This window comes from Gymnoscopelus braueri (assembly GCF_963280865.1).
Source record: "Gymnoscopelus braueri genome assembly, chromosome: 19".
Classification (NCBI taxonomy): Eukaryota; Metazoa; Chordata; class Actinopteri; order Myctophiformes; family Myctophidae; genus Gymnoscopelus; species Gymnoscopelus braueri.
In genome coordinates this window covers 36,043,231-36,068,835 of record NC_137621.1, presented here as the reverse complement: position 1 = coordinate 36,068,835, position 25,605 = coordinate 36,043,231, and the positions used below count along the sequence as shown (strand labels likewise).

General features: G+C 41.2%; 3 protein-coding genes across 5 annotated transcripts in view; 1 reads left to right on the top strand and 2 right to left on the bottom strand.

Moving 5' to 3' along the window:
• The window catches only part of syt16 (synaptotagmin XVI), a 41,051-nt gene extending 32,198 nt beyond the window's left edge, over window positions 1–8,853 (bottom strand). Inside the window, exon 1 of one of the 2 annotated variants that reach the window (XM_080415199.1) lies at window positions 8,771–8,853. In XM_080415199.1, the coding sequence (XP_080271325.1) occupies window positions 8,771–8,783 (13 nt within the window). In that variant the 5' untranslated portion in view covers window positions 8,784–8,853. Of the gene's footprint in view, window positions 1–2,357; window positions 2,521–8,770 lie in introns of those variants that run through there. The other variant, XM_080415198.1, reaches the window with a different exon arrangement.
• A 4,396-nt stretch (window positions 8,854–13,249) lies between these two features.
• snapc1b (small nuclear RNA activating complex, polypeptide 1b) lies at window positions 13,250–22,332 on the bottom strand. Of its 2 annotated transcripts, none has more exons than XM_080414700.1 (11): window positions 22,213–22,332; window positions 21,381–21,543; window positions 20,984–21,143; window positions 20,336–20,476; window positions 18,796–18,900; window positions 18,203–18,361; window positions 16,431–16,490; window positions 16,228–16,290; window positions 15,834–15,969; window positions 15,562–15,633; window positions 13,250–14,174 (listed from the first exon to the last, which is right to left on the bottom strand). In XM_080414700.1, exons 2-11 carry the CDS (start codon window positions 21,512–21,514, stop codon window positions 14,140–14,142), a joined length of 1,065 nt encoding a protein of 354 aa, XP_080270826.1. In that variant the 5' UTR covers window positions 21,515–21,543; window positions 22,213–22,332; the 3' UTR covers window positions 13,250–14,139. The 2 variants fall into 2 exon arrangements, with proteins under 2 accessions (XP_080270826.1, XP_080270827.1); XM_080414701.1 differs by having other exon boundaries at window positions 22,236–22,250.
• On the top strand, window positions 22,291–25,524 carry yipf6 (Yip1 domain family, member 6). Its single transcript, XM_080414702.1, has 2 exons — window positions 22,291–22,695; window positions 24,787–25,524. The coding sequence occupies exons 1-2, from the start codon at window positions 22,520–22,522 to the stop codon at window positions 25,307–25,309; spliced, it is 699 nt and encodes a 232-aa protein (XP_080270828.1). The 5' UTR covers window positions 22,291–22,519; the 3' UTR covers window positions 25,310–25,524.
• Window positions 25,525–25,605: the final 81 nt, after the last annotated feature.

The following is a 25,605-nucleotide window of genomic DNA, read 5'->3' as shown; positions in this document are numbered from 1 at the left end:
CTGTCCACATACTCAAACCCAGTGACCACAAGGATGCTGACATTCACTCCCCCACACACACACACACACACACACACACACACACACACACACACACACACACACACACACACACACACACACACACACACACACACACACACACACACACACACACACACACTTCCTTGTCTCTCTCTTTGTCACGCACACACCTGAACATCAGTTAGTTTCCGTGGAAACAGGCCAGTGGCTGTGTTAGGTATAATGAGTGTGCCTTTGCCCACCCACGTAATAGAGGGGCTCATGTTACCATGGCACTATCAGTCTATGAGCCTTGATTGGCTGGGAAGACAAGATTTTTGCAGTTGTGAAGAGGCATTCAAGACGACTTGGAACCGAGACGTTTTCAGAGCTGATGTGAGGTCAGGAGTCTGTGAAGCTGTTCCTCAGAAAACCTGTATTTTCAACTCTCTTTTCCGTTGAAAATACAGTACATGGAAAGCTGTGTATATGTACAATGAAAATAAAAAAATGTCCTCAATGTTGCACTGTCCGGTTTAGTTTTATTTTGTGATGCATGTGGTACAGCTGGAGAGAGAGAGAATATATATATTAGAATGTGGGTAGGCTTAGTGCCAACAGTAAAGAGCAGGTTGACAGGTGCTAGAATTAAGCATTGAACCTTCTGGAGGTGTCATGAGCATTTCTCACAGCATTATCTTGTTGCTTATTTTATTTCTTCAGCACTTTGTAACTTTGTTTTAATAACTGCTTTATACGTTTATTATTATTATTATTATTCAACCAGCTGATAACGCCACTGACACACCTGTTCTCCCCACCATCCCTATTTCTCCAATTTTGTGCTCCAAGTTGTATTTGAATGCCCTGTCTGTGAGAACACAGACTGTGTAAATCTATAGAGAAAGTTACGATAACATTTTAACATTTTTGAAAAATAAATAATAAAAATAAATAAATGGGGTCACAGACAGAAACTCTGAGTGCGCTGTGTTGAAGGTTCCTCTAGTTTCCTCTGGGTTCAGTTTTTAAGTTTCCAAAACATGGAGAGCTTAAGGGAAATTTGTTGGAAGATTTATCTATATTGGTGTAGAGACGCCCTCTGCTGGCCAAAGACTACATTACATAAGGAGGATAGCAGGAGTCAATGGCAAAACTATCTCCTCTAATCCCCTTCAATGGTGGTTCAATTGATACCACACAAAAACACTGTATGTCACCAATAATAAGTGCCATCTGGTGCGTACTTTTGGTCAAACCACGCAAAACTCTCACAGCCTTCTCTTCATAAAGAAAAGAGAAATAAAATAATGCCAAGTGTACTGCCTTTAACACATTATGACAATGTAACAATCAACATGGTTTCACATAGGAGAGAGCATTTTATTATTTCTATTTTGCTTCAAGGTTCACACATACCTGTAGCCAGTAATTATAAGAACGAATGAGAACTATAGAATATTACAACATCTACATCCTGTTGTCCCATGTACGTCATGCGTTAACTCAATTCTAATTTATTTGTATAGCCCTTAATCACTGTTGTAGACTCAAAGGACTTTACAGGTCCACACTTAAAGGAAACACATAGCCCCTGTCCTTAGATCCTCAATTGGGCAGGGAAGGAATGCAGGAAGGGAAATCTGGGCACCATTTTTTTGGGGAAGACCCTCGGAAGACTGGGCACCTTTTAGTAAAATATGCCTAACCCTAACCTCAGTAAAACTATACCTAACCCAAACCTTAATCCTAACCTCAGTAAAACTATGCCTAAACATAACCTTAACCTCACAGAACTATGCCTAACCTTAACCTCAAACTAAAATTTGTCTGAAAAGGTTTTGGATGGGGAAAATCTGAATTTTTGGTGCCTGGATTTCTCTTCCGGGGTCTGGTGCCCACTCTGTTTTGGTGCCCACATTTCCTTAGTACTCGCTCTTCCGAGGCCTGGTGCCCAGAATGTTTTGGTGCCCACCCTTCCTGTTACCCAGGGGAATAACAAAATGGAAGGAATACAATTCCTTGACAGGAAAAGAAATGAGGAAACCTTGGGAAGGTTCATAAAATAACACTAGAGAAATCAGCACATGCAGTCAGTGTAGTTTTATAACTCAGAACTTCCTATAAATGCATAATATTCATCTTTGAAGAATTAATGAATTGAGATTTGGCTCCCACATAAAACATTTAACATACTAGCACGCACGCACACAGACACTACATTTTAAATCATAATCTTTTTAAAAGTTTTATCAATGAATAATTAATCATTGATACACCTATTTAGACCAATGGAACCTCATTCGGCCACACAATCAATTCAATCATTTTAGCCATGATGCTAAAGATCTCACGTTTAGTAGTTGAGGAAGGCAGGTTGGGTGTGGGTTCTGTCCCGGCTGACTGGGGGTCTGTAGTTCCTCTTACACTGTCCATGTCTCCTTCCACACCTCCTCTACTACAGCTGTTCTCTTTTACTCTCCTACTGTCCTTGACCACGTTCCCCTCAACTCCAATCTTTTCGTATCCACTCTGCTTCCCCCTTGCTGCACTTCCCTCCTCTTCACACCTTTCCTCTCCTCCTCCTTTCCTCTTCACTTCGTTTGCTCGTGACAAGACTTTCCTCTTCTCTAGATAGATTATATATTTAATCTAACACCTAAACTTTCTCTCTCTTCCCTCTCTCTCTAAAGTTCTGTGAACTGTACAATGTTGTGTGTTCCGTCAGCAACTAGCCTTCGGTCTGCAGCCTTCCTGTCCTTTTGCGGCTAAGACGTAACACCCTTCCTGATTCCTGCCCCAAGCCCCAACATGGGGGCAAGGTGATGAAAATGATCTCCCAGTAAACGGAGACTAAGCGCAGAGTAAGCAAGTGATTGTTGCACCCAGTCATGATGTAAGGGTTTAAGATCCTCTGTTTCTAGCCACTGCTAGTCTCTTGCATAATATGTTCTGGTCCTGCCCACCCAGTTCTAGCAACCCATTTTTGATGCAGACTGTTTCCCATCAAATACCCTTCCCCACTGACCAGTGACCACCATTTTAGGGTTGCTCCGGCTGGTGATCTACAGCACTTTATTAGCTAGAAAACTCAGGCGCAACGATATGACAGAGCTTCCCCTGATTTGATCTTTTCAATCCAATGTAAAAGAGCATTTGTTTGTAACTCAAACTGAATCCTCTAGAGTCTATGATAACAACAGCAACATCCAAACAGCACTCGATGCATTTGTTTCTTCCCAAAACAATTATTGTCAACAGTTTGGATGATTGTAATTGCGTATTGCCTTTAGACAGTATGTGCCTGAGAGGGAGGAAGATGAAGAGTGGGTAAGTGAGAGAGAGAGAGAGAGAGAGAGAGAGAGAGAGAGAGAGAGAGAGAGAGAGAGAGAGAGAGAGAGAGAGTGTGAGAGAGAGTGAGTGAGTGAGTGAGTGAGTGAGTGAGTGAGTGAGTGAGTGAGTGAGTGCAGAAACGAATAATCGTCTACTGGCAATGGGAAAGGACTCAATCGGCCATTGTTTTCGTGTTTTCCTGCATTTAATAAACCTGCATATGTGTGCTAATTTTTGCATAATAGAGCACTGAAGTCCTGACGTCACTGCCGCTAGAGGGCACTGTTCCGCTGGTTTGTGGCTTTATTTTTTGTGTTGAAATCCCCATTGGGGAATCTTAGATCGCCTCATATAAGAACTGTGTTCGAAAAATAAACACCACCCAGGCGAATTTACTCATATGGATATGAACCCAAAGAGTAACACAATAAACGCTAGAAACAAGTCAAACGACCCAAAGACTACATTTACCATGAACGCGGCGGCTGCCGTAGGGACAGTGGCCCTCATTTATCAACGCGGCGCAGACCAAATAATGGGCGTACAGCGAGATCACCGCAACTTTCGGCATTTATCAATATATCCTGACGTTGGCTTCATCCTACCGTACGCTGAGATCTCACGATAGCAGTTGTTGACTTTGGCTGTGCCCGTTTATTCCATTCTAGACCTGCGGAGCAGCATTGTCTGACTGTCTGACAGGCATCTGGACACATAATCCACTACAAAATGTTTCTATCTACACTAATAAATATTTGCTGTGAAAATATATCATTTTATAAACTAATTTAAACAAACTGCTTTAACAGTCATTCGGTTAAGCTTGCAGATCTGGCTGCATTGGCTATTTGAAAATAGCAGATCTACAAGCTCACAACAGGTCGCATCTCGACGCGTTGTGAGCTTGTAGATCTGCTATTTTCAAAATATACAAGCGCTTCTGCGAGAGAATTTTCGGGAGTCCCGACCATCTTTTCATGGACAGTGAGGTCTACAAACTTACTGTAGCTTGTCCTATGTTATGGAGTTATGTCATAGAGAGTTATGTAGGCTACACAACCTGGTTGGGTTAAGGATATAAACCCGACGCTCCAATATTAATGTGGCGGCACGGGATCACTGCATTCTGCCCGAGTCTCATGACTGCTTTATTTAGTGTAACTCGAACACGCACTGCTCGGTATGGGTTAAATAAATGGGTATACAAACATATTCCATTCATGGCGATGTGATTGGTATCATATGTCATTCATGTAGGCTACAAGCCTACCTATGTGACAACAAAGATTGTACCGCTACTACGCTACGGATTACATGAAAGACAAAGTTGGGCGGGCGCGCGCGCGTGTGTGTGTGTGCGTGTGAGAGAGAGAGGCGTGTGCGTGTGTGGCGAGCGGGGGAAACTCTTTCTCATCGGCTTTTCATGCTTTTTTTGGGTCGTATTCTGGTTCTTCATGTCGTGAAGTCGGGGCGTTTTGTGAATATTTAAGGGCGTGTTATTTAAATGACGCTTGTTTTCAGCCGTGACATTTATCAAGGCTCCGACCCAATGTACGCTAGAATTGGCTGTATAGGATTCGTTGATAAATGTGACTTCGACGTTGGTGTACGGCCGAATATATGGAAAGATATAAGCCGGTTTATACGCTCCGTTGATGAATGAGGGCCAGTGATTTTCAGACCTGGAAGTGTAGTTCTTAAGACTTTTAAGGCAGAATGTATTACATTTTCGCCAGAAACAGGCTGTATCAAATATGAATGAATATAATAAACGATGCAGAGCCCCCGCCTTGGTGTGTTTATGTTTGGAACACAGTTCTTATATGACATGATCTAAGATTCTCCAATGGGGATTTCAACACAAAAAATAAAGCGAAGAACCAGCGGAACAGCGCCCTCTAGTGGCAGTGACGTCAGACTTCATTGCTCTATACTCTCACTGGTAGAACAAAAATGGGACAAGTGAATCAATTTAAACAACAGCAATTTGGATAGACGCCATCTAGTGTATATCTCCATGAGTTGTCTATATTAGGCAAAACAGCTCCTCCATCCAGTCTAAGTGGATCATTAAGGAGGAAAACATGGATGTTCCAGTTTCCTGATCCAGATAATTACCACACACACACAACTGGCGCATTACAACATATACAAACACAAACAAAATCTCTCTCACACAAGAAAATATACGCATGCACGCACACGCACACACACACACACACACACACACACACACACACACACACACACACACACACACACACACACACACACACACACACACCACTTAAATATACCCATATCGACAGTGGCTGCTGGGCTAAAAAGACTAACATTGAGACATTGAGTAGAGCCCGCACTCCGGCTACATGGAAAAGAGCAACGTTTTTTTGCCAAAATTGACCTGAAGAAGATTCTTTGAGGAGTATGTATAACTAACACAACTGTGGTAGTTGGAGGTGGTCAGTGTTGTCAGAATTTGCGAGAGAAATAAGCAGCCAGGTCTATGAAAATACGCCCAAAAGCAGCGACCACATGAGCACACCTATTGTGCTATCGGCTATTTGAAAATTGCCAATCTACAAGTTCACAACGCGTCGTGTGAGCTTAAAGATCTTATATTTAAAAAAAAACGTTAAAAAAAAGTGAAATATTTGGAATATTTTTTAAACATTTTAACAACACAAATCTGGACTCCCTGCTCTTACGAGAGGTATTGCATACAGATCAAAAGGGAAATAGCTTGCTTTCCTGAACAAGGACATAAATCTTATGGATTGCAGCTTTAATTGAGGAATGTTTCCTAGAGTTTGGTCCAGTGGTTACAATCCTCCCTGTCTGTAGACCTCTGGCAGGCCTGGATCAAACCTCTCCAGCCAGAGCCAGCACTTTCTGTCCTGTTTCTCCATGACCAATAACCACGCATACGTCGAGAGAAATATTACAATAGAGTGCTCAAGCCCCACACATGTGCCAAGCTGATCTTGGAACAACTCTCACCAACACTGTCCCTATGCTCTCTCTAGCTGCAGTCTCAATATATAGAATTATATAACTAAAAGCACACTTGAACTCGGCTCAGAAAACACACTCACAATACTATATCACCTCTAAGAGATTTGAGAATAATGTAATTTATTGCGTGGGCTTGTGAATGGGTTTCCAATCCCACTCAAATACCAAATACAATATGTACAATTCATACTATAGTATATGATTCAGGTTAACTGACTCTAAATTTTCAGGTGAGTATTAATCTGACATTAAAATACTGTGATTGTCAAAACATTACTCGCCAACATGGAAACCCAGACCCATGTCGTACTCCAGACACATCGACACGTCTGTTTTGTAACTGTGAATCAAAAAGAAGGTACAAAACATGGGGAGAAGATGTGTGAATATAGGCTCTGTTCTCTCCTATATTCATTGGAATTGCCTAGAGAGGGTCAACCGACAGTGGACGGTGGATGTCACAAACGTAACATGCGGACCTGCGAGGCGCAGCGTTGCTCCGATCCGCACCAAACTTGGCACAAACACTGGTCAGGGGTTTGCCATCAGAATAGCCACACCAGGGGCCATGTGTGTTCCTATTGGCTGGGGTTTAAACAGCCTAACTCCAGTCCCCAGCATGCTAAAGGTTCGAAACTTGGTGGGTGGTCCCACCGAATTCAAATTTAATCAAAAATGACCACTTTTTTCGTCCTACTTCCGGTTTGTCAGATTGCCTTGAAACGTCACGACACACTCTCTGTGGGGTGTGGAGTTCAATGGTGCAACCCGGATCTGTCCGGTTTTACCAGGAAGTGAACGTAGAGACCCGCAACTCTGCCTACCCCCTACTTTTGGGTACAAGGAATCCAAAGGTAAAGACCAGAAGTCGATCTGACCACCGGCAGTGGGTGAAATTGCAATATGTCCCCCACTCTGATCATTTCTTTGGGCCTACCTCCCGAACACAAGGTCATTTTCAGGCAGCATAGCGACCTGAAAATCTAGTTAAATTAAAAGAGGCTTTACTAACTACACAGTGAAGTGTGGAGTGTTAATTTAAATTAACCCAGAGCACAGAGCCACTTATAGCTCTCCCCATGATGACTTTCCTGGGAGTCATTCTTTTGATGCACTCCTTTCCCAAGGACCCCCTTTGTCTAGATCCCTCATCCATGAGGCCAATGTGGGTAGAGAACTGCACAAACACAAACCTTTATGCCCCCTCACTTCTAAAATATTGTGATTTCACTCATTTCCTTTGGGACTTGGGGCTTTGATACATCTTCTTTTTCCAGACTACTTTTGCCATACAATTATATTGCACCCTGGCACTGGGTACTGTGTGCGCTACATATTAGTTTTGTTCAGAGTCTGTGCATGTGGGCTATCAGTTCACAATTAGGGTTTGCAGACTCCTCCAAGGGTTGTCTTGATGATGTCCCAGGAGCAGAACCATGTTGACTTTGACACAGGCCTTTACTCTTTACTGTTGTTCATTTGTACTGGTCATGTACAAATTGAAGATTATTCTCCTGTAAGTAGCTCTGGTAAAATGGTAAAATATTACCATTCGTGTCATACCACCTTCCGTTATGTAAGTACTAAATCATTACAACAATCTTGACAGATAAGAAATATGAACAAAGAATTACTAGGCCTATTAAATAATTTAGTGAATCCCGTTAGTCTGGTAGTTTGATATATCAAATGGTAGTTCGATATAATATTAAATATCCATAGGCCTATATACCTATATAACAGGAAACTGAGCGTAGGCCTATATGAAAGTAGGCCTATATACCCCTAATGCAGATATTTTTATCAGAATTATAATTGAGTAAAAGCTACTCACCTCATCTATGATTTGCTACTGTTTGTAGCCTAATTAAAACATAAATATGTCCACACTATAGTGTATAGCATAAGGCTAATCAATCAGTAAGTTTTATTTTTAATTGTATCCAAAAATGATACATACGAAATGTTGACATGGAATAATTATTTCAATTCTGAGTTTATTAAACACTTAATTTCAAATAAATTAGGCTAGGCTACTAGACTATTAATAGGTACCAGATTGTTTTCAATAAGCCTGCATGCCCATTATGCTCTAGCTTATGATCGATGTAAGCTAAAATAATTCAGTCTATGCACAGGCCTATAGCAATATACAGTTGAACTCGTTTGACCATGCTAATTGACTACAGGTGAACCCAAGATACAACCTGATAATGGCTTTAGGAGAGCAAAAAATGTCTGCAGTAAATACAGAATGATAAACTGGCCTACACAGCCTACAGTACAGTAACTATGGCTGCCCAAACCGTTAGACAACAAATGAAGGGAACATCTATCCACGAATCAAGAAGAGAAAACGAATTAAACCAAGACTATTAGGCTAATCCATCAAAACTATGACAGCGAATCGGGTACTTACTATCTGCGGCCATGGCTGTGTCCGTTTCAGCTCCGGTTTAAACGGTGGACAGAATGGATTAGCAATAGAGCAGCATCCCCGAGCCGTTGGTTTACATGCTGTAGGACTAACGGTCGGGATGCAGCAGCGGTGGCCACTAAGGATGCTGGTGAGGTGGACCGTGTCTCCCCGCAGCAGCTCGTCAGCTGTTCTGTCCTATAATGGGGAACGTTTAGATACTCTATGTCCCTGGCTGGATCCTGCATCTCCCAAGGCAATAACAATGACGCGCTCACCTCACAGACCTCACAGTACCTCTACTTTATAGACGGTGGTACAAAGGTGTCGCTTGCCAAGAAGCAGTGTGGTTCTCTAGCCCTGAAACATGGCTGTCATATCATGAACTTCAACCTGGTGTTTGAACTTTCTCCATTTACGGCCCCGCCCCCGTACATCTACATAAACGTTCAGATTTCAAATAAAGTGGTTTATCCATGGCCACGGATGTTAAGATCATGTACGGGCCCTCAGAATTACCCTTAGTTTCCGTATTGTTCAATAAAAAGCATTTTACTCCGATCGGTGGCCAATTTCTAATAGAGTTATAGAGTATCAGAGTGCAATACACCTACCAACCAATAGGGGGCGCGAAGTTCAGAGCAAGTGGAGAAAATGGCCACCAATCGCATTAAAATGCTTTTTATTGAACAATACGGAAGATATGGGTATTTCTGAGGGCCCGTACATATTTACAACATCCGTGGCAATGGGGTAAGCACTTTATATTTGAAATCTGAACGTTTATGTAGATGTACGAGCCGTAAATGGAGAAAGTGCAAACACATCCATGACGGTCGTGATAGACCACCGTCAAGTATCCATGGCTATGTTGTAATGTTCTCCAACATTTGGAGAACAACGTAGGCCCCCCCCCCCAATTATTCTGAAAAGATGTTTAACATTTTCGACATTCAAAATAGGCTATTTCACAATTATTTTGAAAATAGCAGATCTAAGCTCACAATTCCTCGTGTGAGCTTGTAGAGCAGCTATTTTCAAATAGCGTTAGTATAATATAGGGTCACAGTGGTTAAAATGTTACTCCCTCAAAGACTTTGAGAACCACTTCCAAAAATAACTGATCTACAAGCCAACATGTTTTCATGAATGGACAAATGCAAAGTAGAACTATACTTAAGAAAATGCATGTAGTGAAATATTTTGTTACATGAAAATGAAATTTGTCTAGATATAAAATTAACTGTCAAATACGGGAAACAAAACTTTATGAAAATGCAGTAGAGAAGAATCAAAATGGTAAAAGCAGTTACTTACTGTAGTGCGTCTGCCTTTATTCCCAGTTTCTTTGCCCCCTGTCATTCCTTGAATGAATCCTTCACTGGGGTATTTTCCAGCAAAGTAGACTAAGAAAATGCACGTAGCCTACAGTAATAGTGAAATATTTTGTTACATGAAAATGAAAAAATTCTAGAAATAAAATTAACTGTCAAATACGGGAAACAAAACTGTAGCAGCAGAGAAGAATCACAATGGAAAAAGCGGTTACTTACTGTAGTCTACTGCCTTTATTCCCAATTTCTTATTCCCCTTGTCATTCCTTGAATGAATCCTTCACTGGGCTATTTTACACACACATTTCCATTCTTGTTGTTAACGTGGGGTCAAATTCTCCCAATAGAATAACATGTCCTACAAAAAGGATTTCATCAGGGTGAGAAAAGAAAAAGCCTCGGAAATGTAATGAAAAAGGAGGAAACTTTTAAATCAAGACTGGACAATCGCCATCATAGATGCTAAATCAAATAATGTGGAGAAAGCAAGGTCAGGAGAATCTGACATAAAATGTTATGTATGTCCACACATATCTGTTCCCATGTGTAAACACAATGCAAGAGGATGTGAGATTCAAGTTGAAGAGATGTATGCTGGGAATAATGAACGATGACACAAAGCGTCAAATTAATGAGACTGAGTGAATCTGACTAGCTTGTTTTTCTCTTGCTTGTCCCACTGAGCAGCTGCACAGGAACAGCCGGGAGTTAAGTAGCTTGCCCAAGGGCACCATCCTCAGAGTAACTGACTGAGGGAGAGGAGTGCATTACATGTCTACTTTTGCCACAAATTCTTCCAGGCTGTCTGGAGTTTTTTGGACCAGCAATCATCATGGTACAAGTCTTCTTGTGAGATGCGTTTTGGAAAACAACTTACGAAAGCACTAATAGTTGCAAGGGTTTTCCTTAATATTATTACACAAGTACTGTGGTGTTGCTAACATTCCTCATTTGTACCATACATATTATTGCATGCATAACTACAGTACAGAACATCCTACTGGGTATTACTGTTTTAGTGGAAGAAAGTAGGATGACACGATGGCCTGAAGTCGGCAGTGACATATACAGGTCATGCACTGGCATTGTGATGCATGATTAACAAACTAGCATCCTTGAGAAACATTAAAGGGACAGTGCTGAGAGGCATGTAAAAACAGGCTAATGCAAAATGGCATGGTAGATCGTACCTGAGGCATGGGATTTTCCTTTTATTTCACAAACCAAGACCCAAATGTGAGATGAGGCTTCTTACCCCGGGACCAAGGCTCATCAGAATGTGTTACTGCTGTTGTCATGTGGAGAATCTCCCAGAGATGGAAAGACTACAATAACCTGCAGTAACCTCTTGAGGTTCTAGTACTGATGTAGAAACAAGCTGGCACTACAGTGGGAAAATGTGAAAGGTCTATCAACATTAATAACAGAACTCTCTTATGTTTGGTCTGGAGTAGAAAGAGGGTCTGCAATGTATAAGCCATTATATTAACGTTTGATGTTTAATAATTTTCCAGATAGTAGAATAAAAAGTGTGTTTAAAAAGCAATATGAAAGAATTGGCAATGCTGAACATCGCAATTTCCCAATTGCCTGTTAATTTCTTTACTGAGTAATAGCTTGTTTCTACATCAGAGTATGTCTGTTTTGATTATCTTTCCATTTAGGCCCACACACAGCAATAGATAGCACCTCTCCAACACAGGTATGGATTCTCCATACATCTTATTTTCAACCATGCAGGATGCACACTTAAAATAGCTTGCACTCTCTAAGCATGCCATGAGAGCAAAATGGACACAGTGTGAATGTGTTTTTCAATATTACGAGGGAAAATCTGCACCACAATTCATATTACATGCAATGCCCGACTTCATACTTCGTCACGAGATCCTTTCAACAAGTGTTAGAGAAAACCAACACATTTACAGCAGCTGTAAAAACGTAATATTTTCGTCAAGAGAACGTGTTGTGTGACAAACGATCTTTGCTATTACATGTAAATCTGAGCAATGAGACTGATTTCTTAAAATCAATAAAAAATAGAAAATAAAATGTGCTCTTTCATTCTGTGACCCAGGCTCATTATGTATTTTATCTTGTGATATCAAGTACTGACCTGCAAAACACACTTTAACAAGCTACTGTACAAGGATAAGTGGGTGGTCTCTCTCTGGTGCACAATGTACAGTACAATGCAACAAACGAGGACACGAACACATCACACATCTACTAGATGTAGTCATTGATGCATGGGCAATTACCTGCACATATAAGCTGAAGACGAGGTGACTAAGTCTGAACTACGAAGCATTATGCTTCACATCCATTTAAGTTAAAACATAAGTTGTTTTGAGTGACATTTTCTAATCTCATCATTTGACAACCTTGTGCTTCCTTGCTTCTCAGTGTTCTGACATCACCCCCTAAACTGACAACAATGGAGGACGTAACACTGCTGCAGAACATTGTTGAAAGAATCTGAAAAAAAATAAACCACACTGAACAACAATTAAATACATCTACTTTGATGAAGGCTTGGTGTTGCATGGGTAAACATCTCTTTAGATACAGTAGAATTGATGCCAGTATGGCCCTTTAAGAGTCTTGGTGCTGGTGGCTAATGTAATGTGGCTAAGGTTAACATGCTTTAGTGATTTAATGTATTCAAGTGTCTTCACCCTCTACACACTGGCATGCCTTGCTTACACAACGTCCCCACAACTGTCATGCCCAGTCATCTAGCTCCATTCTTTGTTTCTCTGTTTAAGTAATGCATGCCAGCCCAAAGAGCACAAGTCACTTAGCGACTGTAAATCACAGATTCACATTAAACATCAGCAAATCCCAAAGCACTTAAGTTGCAATAAATCACAGAGGCATGTACAAGGCTATTTTTCCAAGTAATGTTTTTGCTGAAAAGATGTTTTCTGTATCTTTTACTTTGCTCTGCCCAATTTCAGACCATTTTATTGTATACTCCAACCATTTTCTTGCACTGTAGGGAAGAAGCTTACCCTGCAATGGAGCTGTTGAGCAAGGGTAGTCATTCATTTTCTCGCACCCCGATTTTAAAAGCCGTCAAGGCTTTTAAAACTGAAAACCTCCCTTGCCCGTTTCTTAAACAATCAAGACAAACAAAGAGTCAATACAAAATTAAACCCGTTTTATATAAAACAGAATCCTGTCCTTAAGTATAAAATATACTGTAAACCTGTACCAAAATAAACATGTCATTCTCTCAATATAATCATTACAACAGTGAAAGTCAGAGGTAACAGATGGGACATAATTTCGATATCCCTCAAAATCACTAGATTACGAGATATCTTGTATACAATGATTATGTTTTGGCCAGAAGGATGCTACAGGAATGGTTATGGAGTCTCTCAAATGGTTAGGGCTCATCCTCCAGGGAGCATGAATGAACTAAGCAAGAGATTTTCAGATATCTTGTGTGAAAGTGAAAAGTTTCGCTTGACCAAAATTGGTAAGGTTCACCCTCCAGGGAGAATGAAGGTGCACAGCAAATTGGCAATCCAGCCAGTAGTACTAGTACTGTAGTACATCCTATCATCATGGTGCCTGCTGTGTTGTCATAGATAAAATACGTAAAACAGAAATCTAACATTCGAAAACATGTTAAAACAAGTAAGACCAATACTAAAAGCAGGCACAAGCTCAGTTAAAAAAACTCTTTCAATCAAGTAGCTTAGTATCTTTTACTCTTTGAATTAGATGCTATGTTCCTCATCTACTCCTGGTACAGCACAAAACAAAAAAAAACATTTTAATTCCTTGATATTCTGGTACTGGCTGCTGCTGTCGTCCCGTCCGTATTGTGAGGTTATAGATCCGCTGCTTTCGGTGCACGACACCCGCGCAGCAACAAAGTATAACTCAGCCAGGCTTTACATAAGATACCCAGCACCAGAGGAATATTGTCTGGGCACTAACCCTTGAACTCTCAGACTCAAGTACCAGCCTCGGTCTGAATGTGGAGGAGGCGAGGATGAGGAGTCAACTGCCTGGTCATGTTCATCACCATTTGAATTTAATGACCTTTCTCGGTACATCTGAATGGAGCAAGAGAGAGAGAGAAAAAAAACGACATCAACAACAGCATTGTATGGAAATGAACAGAACACCAAACAACAGATTTTGAACAGACTACAGTGTGAAAACTCTTTGGCTTCACAGTTGTAAGATGAAAAACAGACAGGAGTTTGAAATAGACCCTATGTATCTTATACTTGGCAGAGTATAAGTACAAATCATTATGTTGTAAATGACCCCCGACCACCCGAAAAAAAAAACTCTAAAAGGTCAGTTAAATTAATAACATAAACTCCACATTTGGGCATGCCTGACACGGAACTCCATATATGGGCATAAAAGGGACCGAGACTGACAGATACCGAAATCTCCATAAATAGTCATAAAGGGGACATGCATAATTGGGTGGGGCATGCATTCCCAACTTGCATCGTTCCCAAGTAGGCTGGTGCCCAGTTTAGTCATAATTGTAAATAACATGCTAGTTTATTTTGAATTAGTATTTAATTGAATTATTATTCCATGTCTGTACCTGCCTATGCTGTAGGGAATGAGAGAGGGGATGTCTTACTCAATGACACTAAGCCTGGAGGAAGGATCGACCCTTCCGATTCCTAGGTGGCTGCTCTAACTCCTGAGCCACATGCCACCATGTACGTTCTGACTAGGGGTGTGCCGATATATCGTCCCGCGATATATCGCGATACGTTTTCATGACAATATGTATCGTTTTGGAAGAAAACAATATCGTTTTTTTTTTTTTTTTACAATAATAATAATCAGGTCTGCAAACAGCCACGAGGTGAAAAGGGTGACAACATGTTGTTTTTTTTTCGGGTCAGGTGTCACACTATTGCCCTATTTGGATTCAAAACGGCTATTGTAGCTGAAAAGCTACAAGTTTGCATGTCTGAATAATGCAAAACAGAAATATTTGTTTGCATTTGCTCCCCCCCCCCATATATTTTCATAATAAAAAAGTGCCATATATCGTATCGATATCGTATCGATGTCGTGAGCCCAATATCGTATCGTATCGTTTCATGAAATTAGTGTATCGGCACACCCCTAGTTCTGACTGTATGTTTGATATGTGTGTTTTTATTATTTGTATTATGTTGTTGGCAACACTGTTCGCTACCTCAAAAAGAGATCTTTTCATCTCAATGGGACTCACCTGGTTATAACAACAACAATAAATAACAGAGCCTCCTGTAGCCTACATGTTCCAGTTAACTTGTTAACATTCAATCAAATAAGACAATCGTCCATTTTTTCAATGGCCTGAACTGACAACATAGTCATGGGCTGATAAAATACAAATAAAAATGGACAGGCAGGGTTGGCAGCACGTTGAAGGAAAACTTCCCTTCCTGTCACAAACCACCCTCTGCTACTATTCCATACCTTCAGGTGCAGTGTCAGGTTGGCTCAGGCCCCAGATTTTGGTCTCCTTCATCGTTTCCTTCCTCATGTTTCCTATAAGGCAGGAGATTGTCAGTCAATCAGAATATCTCAATCAGAATATACAAAGTGTACAAACTAAATTGTTCTAATAGCAATGAGTCTCTTCCAAAGTTGCAAATTAAATAAAAAAAAGGAAAATGTCAACAACTATTGACAATTAGGAGACGCAGGTCAAAAGTAGAGAAATCCTCAATGGTCTGTTAGACTCTGACCTTTGAGCTCCACATTCATAAGTGTTCTTTCTTTAAGTGAAATCTTCTTTAGGCGACGTTTCCTCTCATTGGATGGACCACTCTCAAAGCTGGTCAGCTCCAACTCAACCTGACGATGACGCCTTGACTGAGAGGCCTGAAAAACACACACACACACACACACACACACACACACACACACACACACACACACACACACACACACACACACACACACACACACACACACACACACACACACACACACACACACACACACACACACACACACACACACACATTCTAAAGTTAGTCTTACTGTAACACACATGCCACTGGGTGATTTCAGCCATATATATATATAAAATCATAAGAAAAGTAATATAATAGTAATATAATAACAAGGAACACGCACCTCCACTGCCTGTCCATAACTCTTTGACTTGATAGAGGCGAGAAGTTCAGCTCTTTTGGAGGACTGAGGGACACAAGGCAGGCAGGTTGGAGTGAGAACAACAGTGTCATCTGGCGGCAAAGGTTTATTATTGCATGTGAAGTGTATAGATGGCTGCAAGGAATAAAATGGTTGAAAATGTTAAGAAATAAGATGGAACTCACCTCTTGCTGAGTTGAAGTCCCTTCACCACTATCTTCTTTCCCATCACCAGATGGAGCATCCTGAAATCCAACTCAGTCTTTAGTTATCATTATGTATTATTCATTATAACATCTAGTAACTAGGGATATAGGGGATTCCACAATACAAGGACAAGTAAGACGCGCGAACGCTGAAAGCGAACGCAGCTCGAAAATATTGTGTATTTACGGACTTGAAATCCGTGTTATTTCACCGTGATGGGGAGAGAACATTGACATTGTGTGTGTGTGTTTGTGTGTGTGTTTTGCAGGCTGTTGTGCATTTTAATCAGAGCATTGTCTACATTCCTGCACTCTGGCGCACTCTGGTGGCTGCACACAGGCAGTGCACGCACACAGAGACACAGAGACACAGAAACACACACAACCAGAGCACGGTTTCATAGTAAGCTGCACTTGGGCGGAGGCGCGGCTTTGCGTTCGCAATAACACTGAAAATACTAAGAAGATATCTATGCATATTTACATTTTTATCCTACCTGTGGAATTACAGAGTAAGATATGATTCCTTTGTCACCAACATTTCATTATAAACAATCAATATTATAGAGTACTCTGGGACCGTGCAAGTTCGGAACAATGTTAAGTCGGGAATGATGCTAGTTAGGAATGCATGCCCCACCCAGTTATACAATACCTGTTATACCTGTTGTCCTAATACTGTAATACTAGAATCAATGGGTTATTTGCAAACGAGCACCGGCCTCCTCAGGAATGATGCAAGTTGGGAATGCATACCCCACCCGTTGTACCGGTTGTCATTACCAGACGAAATATGGACATATGGTGATCCCCATGGTTTAAAGCAAAATGTAATCTCATGACTGAAAACTTTTGTTAGGCCAAGTACCAATCTATGATTTGCGAAACTGAGTGTTTCCTAAACAATTAGCACAATATGTAGAATTATGATGTTTTGTTCATATCTTTAAAACCATTTTTTTTAAGGAATCGCAGATTGTGGCTTTAACCATTGCTTTTATGAAATATCTGAAACCATTAGGGTTTTATGGAAGATACTTCTGAACATGCATTCTATAGCTAGTACGACCAATTCAAACACACTCAAAGCTCGGCCAATCCGAGAAGCTGATGGGTTGGGTTGGCCAATCAGGGAAGCCAATGCCTAAAGCTCCCACAGACACAGAGATTCAGTGTGTCCTCCACAGATACACAGACAGACAGATACAGACATTCATGTTTTTTTTCGGTTCTCAACAACCGCCAGACCGATTTAATTCCCACTCTGCACTGCAAACCCCCGGGGCATAGGAAATGTACACGCCAAGTTTGAAGTCAAACAGTCGGATGGTGCCCACCATTGTTATGGGCACCACCATAATAGCTATGCTATCATCACCAAAGGATGCAATGTCTCAACAACAAAACATAGCAGTACTCATTGTAGAAAACGCTACAAATCTTTTAATATCACAAAAATACATACACTACGATATCTACGACAAGTGTTGCACGTAATCCCCTTTCTCATCTCCATTCTTCCTTTTAAAAAACATACTATATAACCATAATGACCATGTTGTCTATGAAATTAATTCAAGGACCCCAACGGAAACAAGTCCGCAAGGACTTTTTTGGTCGGACCTTTTAGACAAAAGTATTATAAATGTAATTATAGTATTAGTATTAGTATTATAACTGTGTTGTTTTACATTCTTTTGCCTAATAAAAAATTCAATCAATCAATTTCAAAACATGTGAAGAGTTCCAACCTTCTCAAGTTGTTGCCAGTTGTAGAAGCCCACAACAGTCTGACGTAGCTTAGTGACAAAGTCTCTCTGGACGAGGTTTATAGAGGGGTCTGGCTGGTTGGGCATGGTGGCAGCACCGGTCTTCAGTTGCTGATAGCGTTGATGCACATTGGACAGCTCCTGGTGGCAAAGACAGGATGGAGCACATCAGAGGTACTGCAATGTGTACATTTCTGTGTATGCTTACAGTCCATGTTGAGTGAGTTTTAGTTAGTAAGAGAAGTAAATACATTTGTTCAACTAATACAGAGACTATGTTTACATGCATGCAAAAGGATCGTTCACACCAATCACGATAACTTCTGTATAACTGCAACTATAACAATAATTATGTAAGCGTCCACACTGATGAACGATTCTGTAAACAATGGCTTCACCCTCAGAATGTATATATTTAAAATCTGTGTTATTATCAGCTGATATATCAATATTGCAATATTTTCCATTTGGCATCGGCCCCAAAATGTGATTATTGAGGGCTCTACTGTAAATATAGTACTCAGTGACAGATCATTCAACCAATCATCCATCCAGCCTCTGTTCACACATCTTACCTCTAGCAGGTCCTTAGTGACCACTTCCTGAGGACGACAGGCACGCTCCATAAAATCCTCACACATCTCCTCCTTTTTCATCTCCCTCTTCAGTTTGTAACACAACTGCAAAAGGAGGACACGGTGAGAGTTGGTGGAGAGGTCGATAAAGATTGCTGGTTCAAATCTCTGGTCTGACAGATGCCCATAGATCATAATAATTTGAAATCGTTTGTAAATCTTTTGGAAATAAAAGATTGTTTAAAAACAAGACATATAGTTGAATAATAGTGTGTGCTCCATGTACAATCTTTATTTGTATTTAATTTTCAATTTATTTGACAAGAAGTATGTATTGGTGTAAATAAGAGAAAAATACAAATACTTGTTTGATATGTATATATTTTCAACTTTTCTTTTTACCCCTTTCTCTCCCTAATTTAGTTGATATGCCAATTAATGTATTTGTGTGTTGTCACTCCTGTTGTACCCTACTGACTCACCTGCCAATGAGGAGCCCTCACCAGGAGGACATAGAGCTAGGGCTGTCACGATTACAAATTTAAGTTGACGATTAATTATCACTCAAATAATTGGGATTAACGATATAATTGTGTTTCTGTCTTGAAAATGAATGGAACATTATGAATACAAATTATATTTCTGTTTGGCTTTTAGCTTTCGTAAACAAAAGTTGCACGGGGCAGATATGACAAATAACACATATTTAATTACTTTATACTTAAAAATAAACATTAATAGTGGAAATAGAAGATCTATAAGCTCAAAACGCGTCACATCTCCTGAGCTTATAGATCGGCTGTTTCCACAATTTTTTTTTTTTTTTTAATGTATGACATTTTTTAACATGGAATTGATTATGACGATTATGACGATTATGCAAAAATTGCGATTATATAAAATAATTGCGATTAGACGATTATGTAATAATTGTGACAGGCCTACATAGAGCCTCCGTCCTACTCCTCCCGCCCTACACTCCTTGCTGACAGGTACAATCAGGCATGAAAACAGCCCCGAGGTGAAAAAGGTGACAACATGTTGTTTTCTTTTGGGTCAGGTGTCACACAATTGCCCTATTTGGGTTCAAAAAGGTGACTGTAGCTGAAAAGTGACACTTTTGCATGTACCGCCCCAGCCCGTAGGATTACGTACAGTGATATCACCCTCCACCCTTCCCTCCCCCAAACACAGGTCAATTGTGTTCGTACAGACACTCGACAAAGCCGGATGCACCACGGTGGATTCGAACCCACAAACTCTGTGGTGGTGCGCAAGGACTTTACCACTGCGCCACCTGAGTGCTCTAGATTTTCAACTATGACCAAACTTTCATGCTCTTCATAAATTTCACTTGGCGAAGGAGGGTCATGAACACACACACACACACACACACACACACACACACACACACACACACACACACACACACACACACACACACACACACACACACACACACACACACACACACACACACACACACACACACACACACACACACACACACACACAGTTCTAAATGGATAAAATGCCTCACCAGTTTGGGCATGGCGGTGAAGTGGAAGGCTTTGTGTTCCAGAAGGGTTCTGAGGATGTACACAGCATCGAAGTGCTGAGCATTGATGGCATCCTGCTCAAACTTCTTCACATCATCCCAATGATCCAGCGACAGTCTTATCTAGGGACAGCAGAAGAACAGTATTAAGAGCAGTTGGCACTGGGCAGCCCAGCAGCACTCTGGGAGCAGTTAGGGGTTCATTGTCTCACTCAAGGACACTTCTCCACGAAACCCGGAGGAGCCGGCGAGCCCGGATCAAACCTTTCAGTTTCCAGGCTCTACCTCCTGAGCCCCTGCTGTTTTTTTGCTAACTTGAATTGATTTGATTATACTGTTAAAAGATTGCCCAATATTCTGCCTGTCATTAGGAGACAGGCGAATGTTCTGGTCAGATTTTCTTTTCAATACTTTAAAGTCTGCCAACATTTAAGTCATCACATTTGGCAATAAAAGAATAAGAACAATAAAAAAAACTGCAAAGAACAAAAGTGAGAACAAAGTTAAAGTGTCTGAATATCATTTTTTCTTTTCAAACCTCCTAAACATTAAACTCTTGTTGTGTGATGTTGATAAGAGAATCAGGGGGGGGGGGTTGTGATCAAGCCGGACTCGTATGGCATCTTTAACCTTTTCTCTTGGTATGCTGAACTGGTGATGGTACAATCCGTAGAGCAGGTACAATCCGCCAACTCGGATCTGAAAGCTGAACGGTGGCAGGAAGAATGTGCTGGCTGTAGAGATAATCTCATAACCGAAAGCCTTCTGCTCAAAGCTCTCCATAGGGCCACTGCAAGACAGACACAATCACAATGAAACAGCCACAGTATTGTCTCCAGATAGATAGATAGATAGATAGATAGATAGATAGATAGATAGATAGATAGATAGATAGATAGATAGATAGATAGATAGATAGATAGATAGATAGATATCCATAATACTCCATGTCGTCTCCATGCCATTGTCTTAAAGGTTGCCATAACATAGTCACTCACCATAGGTTGCACCTTTTGAAATAACTTACTAGAAAATGGTTGAGAAGTTCATCTCCTTCCATATCCTGGAGAAAACCTCAAAACGCACCGACTCCGTTCGATGAAAACGACTCAGCAGCTCCTCGCAGTCACTTTTCACTTTCTCTTTGCAGTACTCCATCATCTCACGTCCTTCTTACAGCGTGCAATGTTCTGCCATGAATGGAATTAGTACCAAATAAATATATCCAGAGGAATTCTGCAATAAACTAAACACAAGTCCTTTATTCATGGCATGCTCTCCTGCGAGATTTGATTTTTCCTGCTCTCCTTCCTACAAACGTCGACGTCTTAGTACGTCATCAGCGCCCGACGGTGTTGTGAACGCATGGTGCGTTCATGTGATCCCCGTGCACATGTAATCCCTAGCCCTGAAACATGAGTCATGGATTAACTTCAACCTGGTGTTTGCTATTTCTCCATTTACGACCCGTACATCTACATAAACGTTCAAATTTCAAATATGAAGTGCTTACCTCATGGCAACGGATGTTACAATTCTGTTCGGGCCCTCAGAAGTACCCGTATCTTCCGTATTGTTCAATAAAAAGCATTTTAATCCGATTGGTGGCCATTTTCTCCGTATGTCCTCCTTATGCTTTCAATTACGCAACCCTATCGGTTGGGAGGTGTACTGCACTCTGATACATTATGACATTATAAAATGCTTTTTATTGAACAATACGGAGGATATACGGATACTGATACAATTTTTTTAATACTTTTACTCAAGTACATTTTGTATTCCAATCTTATACTTGTAACAGAGTTTTTCTACATTGCCGTACTGATACTTTTACTTGAGTAAAAAAAAATTAGTACTTTTTCCACCACTGAAGACGTACTTGAACGCACCACACGGATATGTGTGACGTTGTACGGAAGTAAACAAGTATGTCCGTCTGGCTGGCTGACGTGTGAATAGAACATTGTTGTGTTGTGTTGTACAAGCAGCAGCTGCAGCTCAATTTAGAACATATTGGACTCGTTGGTCCAGCATCTGCATTGTTAAACGGGACATTTGATGACTTTGACCTGTTAACTAGACGCGAACGACTCATCATAGACGTCAACGAGGCGTCCGTGTCCAAGACAAGCGTCTTTCTGTGGAATAAACGTCTAGCTTAAAATGGCGGAAGTCGACGAGGCCAGCAAGCCGATGTTCGCCGGGCTCTCGGACGTGTCCATCTCGGCGGACATCCCCGTGGAGGGGGACATCTCCGTGCCCGGCGTGGGGGGCTCCTCCGGGAAGCAGGACGATGACTTCTCCACGCTGGACGAGCCTGTGAAGGACACCATCATGAGGTAACTATCACTTCTCCCTCAGACCAGTGGTTCTCAACCTGTGGGTTGGGACCCCTCCCGGTCCCCACATCATATTTTTTGGGGGTCCCCAGATGACAGTGAAATAACAATTTAAGGACTTTAAAGACCTTTTTAATACCTAAAACAATTACCATTACAGCATCAGAAGTAATCAACATACTTTACTATATAAACTGGTCAAACATTGGCCAAACTGTCAAATAATATAAGAAAGAGGCAAAACATTTGAATAGCTGATCTACAAGCTCTTGTGAACTTGTAGATCTGCTATTTTCACGATATTTATCTGGGGGGTCCCTAGTTCAAATATGATTATTTGGGGGGCCACTGCCTGTCAGCACCATGACCATGCCAGCTTGTGGTGGACATTTTCTCAAAATTAGATTTTTTTGCCACGGACATACAAAATAAGTGGTCAATAATATTACCAGAAACCATAGGCAGAGAATGGGGAAGGCTAATAGTCTATTTGGATACAGGATAGGTGGGCACTAGGGACATCTGGGCACCTCCATGTAAAATTGGCTATTTTGTCCAAAAGAAAATCCATATGAACATGCACGTTACATCATTATCAGACTTAATTTTATCCTTCAACTCATTGTTATGCCCCAAAATTACTGGATATACAGGTTTTGTAGCAATTTATGGCAATTGTAGAAAAATTAGACATTAATTGTCGAATGTTTGCATGTTCTAATCATATTTTAATTTACTTAAAAAAACTTATCTAAGCATTTCCTCTTTTTTTACATTTTGGAAAAAATAGCCAATTTAACACCAAGGTGCCCAGTGCCCACTCTTCCTTGGTGTCCACCTACCCTGTTACCGTCTATTTGACCAACTATTATAGGCTATTTGTTTTAAGGACCACATGGTCAACGTTATGATGTAGGCTAAATAACAGCAAGTAAGTGCACTGACTGTAAACAATAATGCACAGCTAATGATGCGAACTAAAGTTACCCTCTCCACCCCCCCCCCCCTCTTTTCTCTCTCTCTCTCTCTGCCTAAACTTAGCCTTATTCCTAAACTTAACCTCAGTAAACTATTCATAAACCTAGCCTTGTTCCTAAACGTAACCTCAATAAAACTATGCCTATTGCCTAACCCTGAACTTATTTCTAACCTTATCCTCAGTAAAACAAATGCAACAATACAAGAACCGCTGGTCCGTGAAAAAATGGGGGTGAGCGTGTTTTGGGGCGAGTCCTGTTACCAACACAATTCACAGGTCAGGTGCTTTGATGTTGGTGCGGGGTAATTAATACACATTCAGGAAATATTAGATTGTGAACATTTAGAGAAGACATATTTGTATTTACATTATAATTAAATACATTTATTTTTCATAATTTCTTTCTCAAAATAAAAAAATCACACCCAGTGTGAAGTGGGCGGTGTGGTCACAGTGGTCATCACAGTGATGGAAGTTCACTTAAAGAAAAGTAATATTGTGGACCAACCATTGTAGACCCCTAACTTAAAAAAAAACATAAATGTGTTTTGTTTAAGTGCATAGTCCTATTTATAGGGCTATGCACATGTCGTGTCATGTTTCACTAGCCAATCACAGTCCTGAATAGACTGTGATTGGCCAATCACGGTGCAGGGTTAGGAGGGTACACTGGTGGCCAATCACAGCGCAGGGTTGGGGGGGTGCAATGGAATGTCGATGTCCAAACCTCACATATAGGGGCGGTTTCACCGCCCAAAAATTGCCATGGACAAGTCTCGCCACGGACACGTCTGTCCGTATACGGACATGTTGGTGACCCCTGCCTGAAAAGGTTGAGAACCACTGCTTTAGACAGGTGATCACCCCCCCCCCCCCCCTCTTTACCCCCATTCCCCCTTTTTTCCCCTACTCTGTACATATAGTGTTTTATATTTGTGATGATATTGAATTTTGGTGATATTTTTTATGTTAACTTGATGAATTGAATACGTGATAGGACCCCAATGGAAACAAGACCGCAAGGACTTTTTTGGGTGTTAGACCAAGTGTTTGACTGTACTCGTGCTGTTTTGCATTTCTGTCTAATAAAATATTCAATCAACCAATCAAAGGGACCTGAAGGCGGTGGGGAGCAAGTTCATCCACGTGCTGTATCCCAAGAAGAACACGGCGCTCCTCCGGGACTGGGACCTGTGGGGCCCGCTGCTACTCTGCGTGACCCTGGCCGTGATGCTCCAAGGCGGCTCGGTGGACAGCACGGATGACGGGGGCCCCCAGTTCGCCGAGGTGTTCGTGATCATCTGGTTCGGGTCCATCATCATCACCCTCAACTCCAAGCTCCTGGGCGGCACCATCTCGTTCTTCCAGAGCCTGTGTGTCCTCGGCTACTGCATCATGCCTCTGACCGTGGCGATGATCGTCTGCAGGATAGTGCTCCTCGGGGGCTCCGGGACGGCCAGCTTCGTCGTGCGGCTCGTCGTGGTCACGGCCTCGTTCGGGTGGTCGACGTTCGCCTCCACGGCGTTTCTGGTCGACAGTCAACCTCCGAACCGCAAAGCACTGGTCGTGTATCCCATCTTCCTCTTTTACTTTGTCATTGGCTGGATGATCCTCACGTTCTCGCCATCGCAGTAGCGTCACTGACTGGGATCTTTGACTTGTGAACTGAAGTAATTGAACTCAGCAGTCATGATAAAGAAAAAAAAGAACATTGTTGTTGGAAAGGTGAAAATAACCTGGACTACTCAAATGAGTATATGAGACTTTGTTTTCTTTGTTTTTATTTTTGGTGGTTGGGAAAGCCTTCTGAAACAGCATGTAAACCATTAAACCAAACTATTGAAACATAATGCAAATTCTTGTTTGGTGGCTGCTCCACCAAGAATCTTTGTACATACATATATATATATATATATATATATATATATATA

What these genes read in the sequence shown, in the direction of transcription:
- snapc1b (XM_080414700.1), bottom strand. Translation starts at nt 21,514, where the DNA reads ATGATGGAGTACTGCAAAGAGAAAGTGAAAAGTGACTGCGAGGAGCTG. An exon ending in TCACTAAGGACCTGCTAGAG is followed by an intron (nt 18,362 to 18,795) that starts GTAAGATGTGTG and finishes CTTTGCCACCAG; the next exon opens with GAGCTGTCCAATGTGCATCA. An exon ending in ACTGGCAACAACTTGAGAAG is followed by an intron (nt 16,491 to 18,202) that starts GTTGGAACTCTT and finishes GTTGGATTTCAG; the next exon opens with GATGCTCCATCTGGTGATGG.
- yipf6 (XM_080414702.1), top strand. Translation starts at nt 22,520, where the DNA reads ATGGCGGAAGTCGACGAGGCCAGCAAGCCGATGTTCGCCGGGCTCTCG. An exon ending in GTGAAGGACACCATCATGAG is followed by an intron (nt 22,696 to 24,786) that starts GTAACTATCACT and finishes AACCAATCAAAG; the next exon opens with GGACCTGAAGGCGGTGGGGA.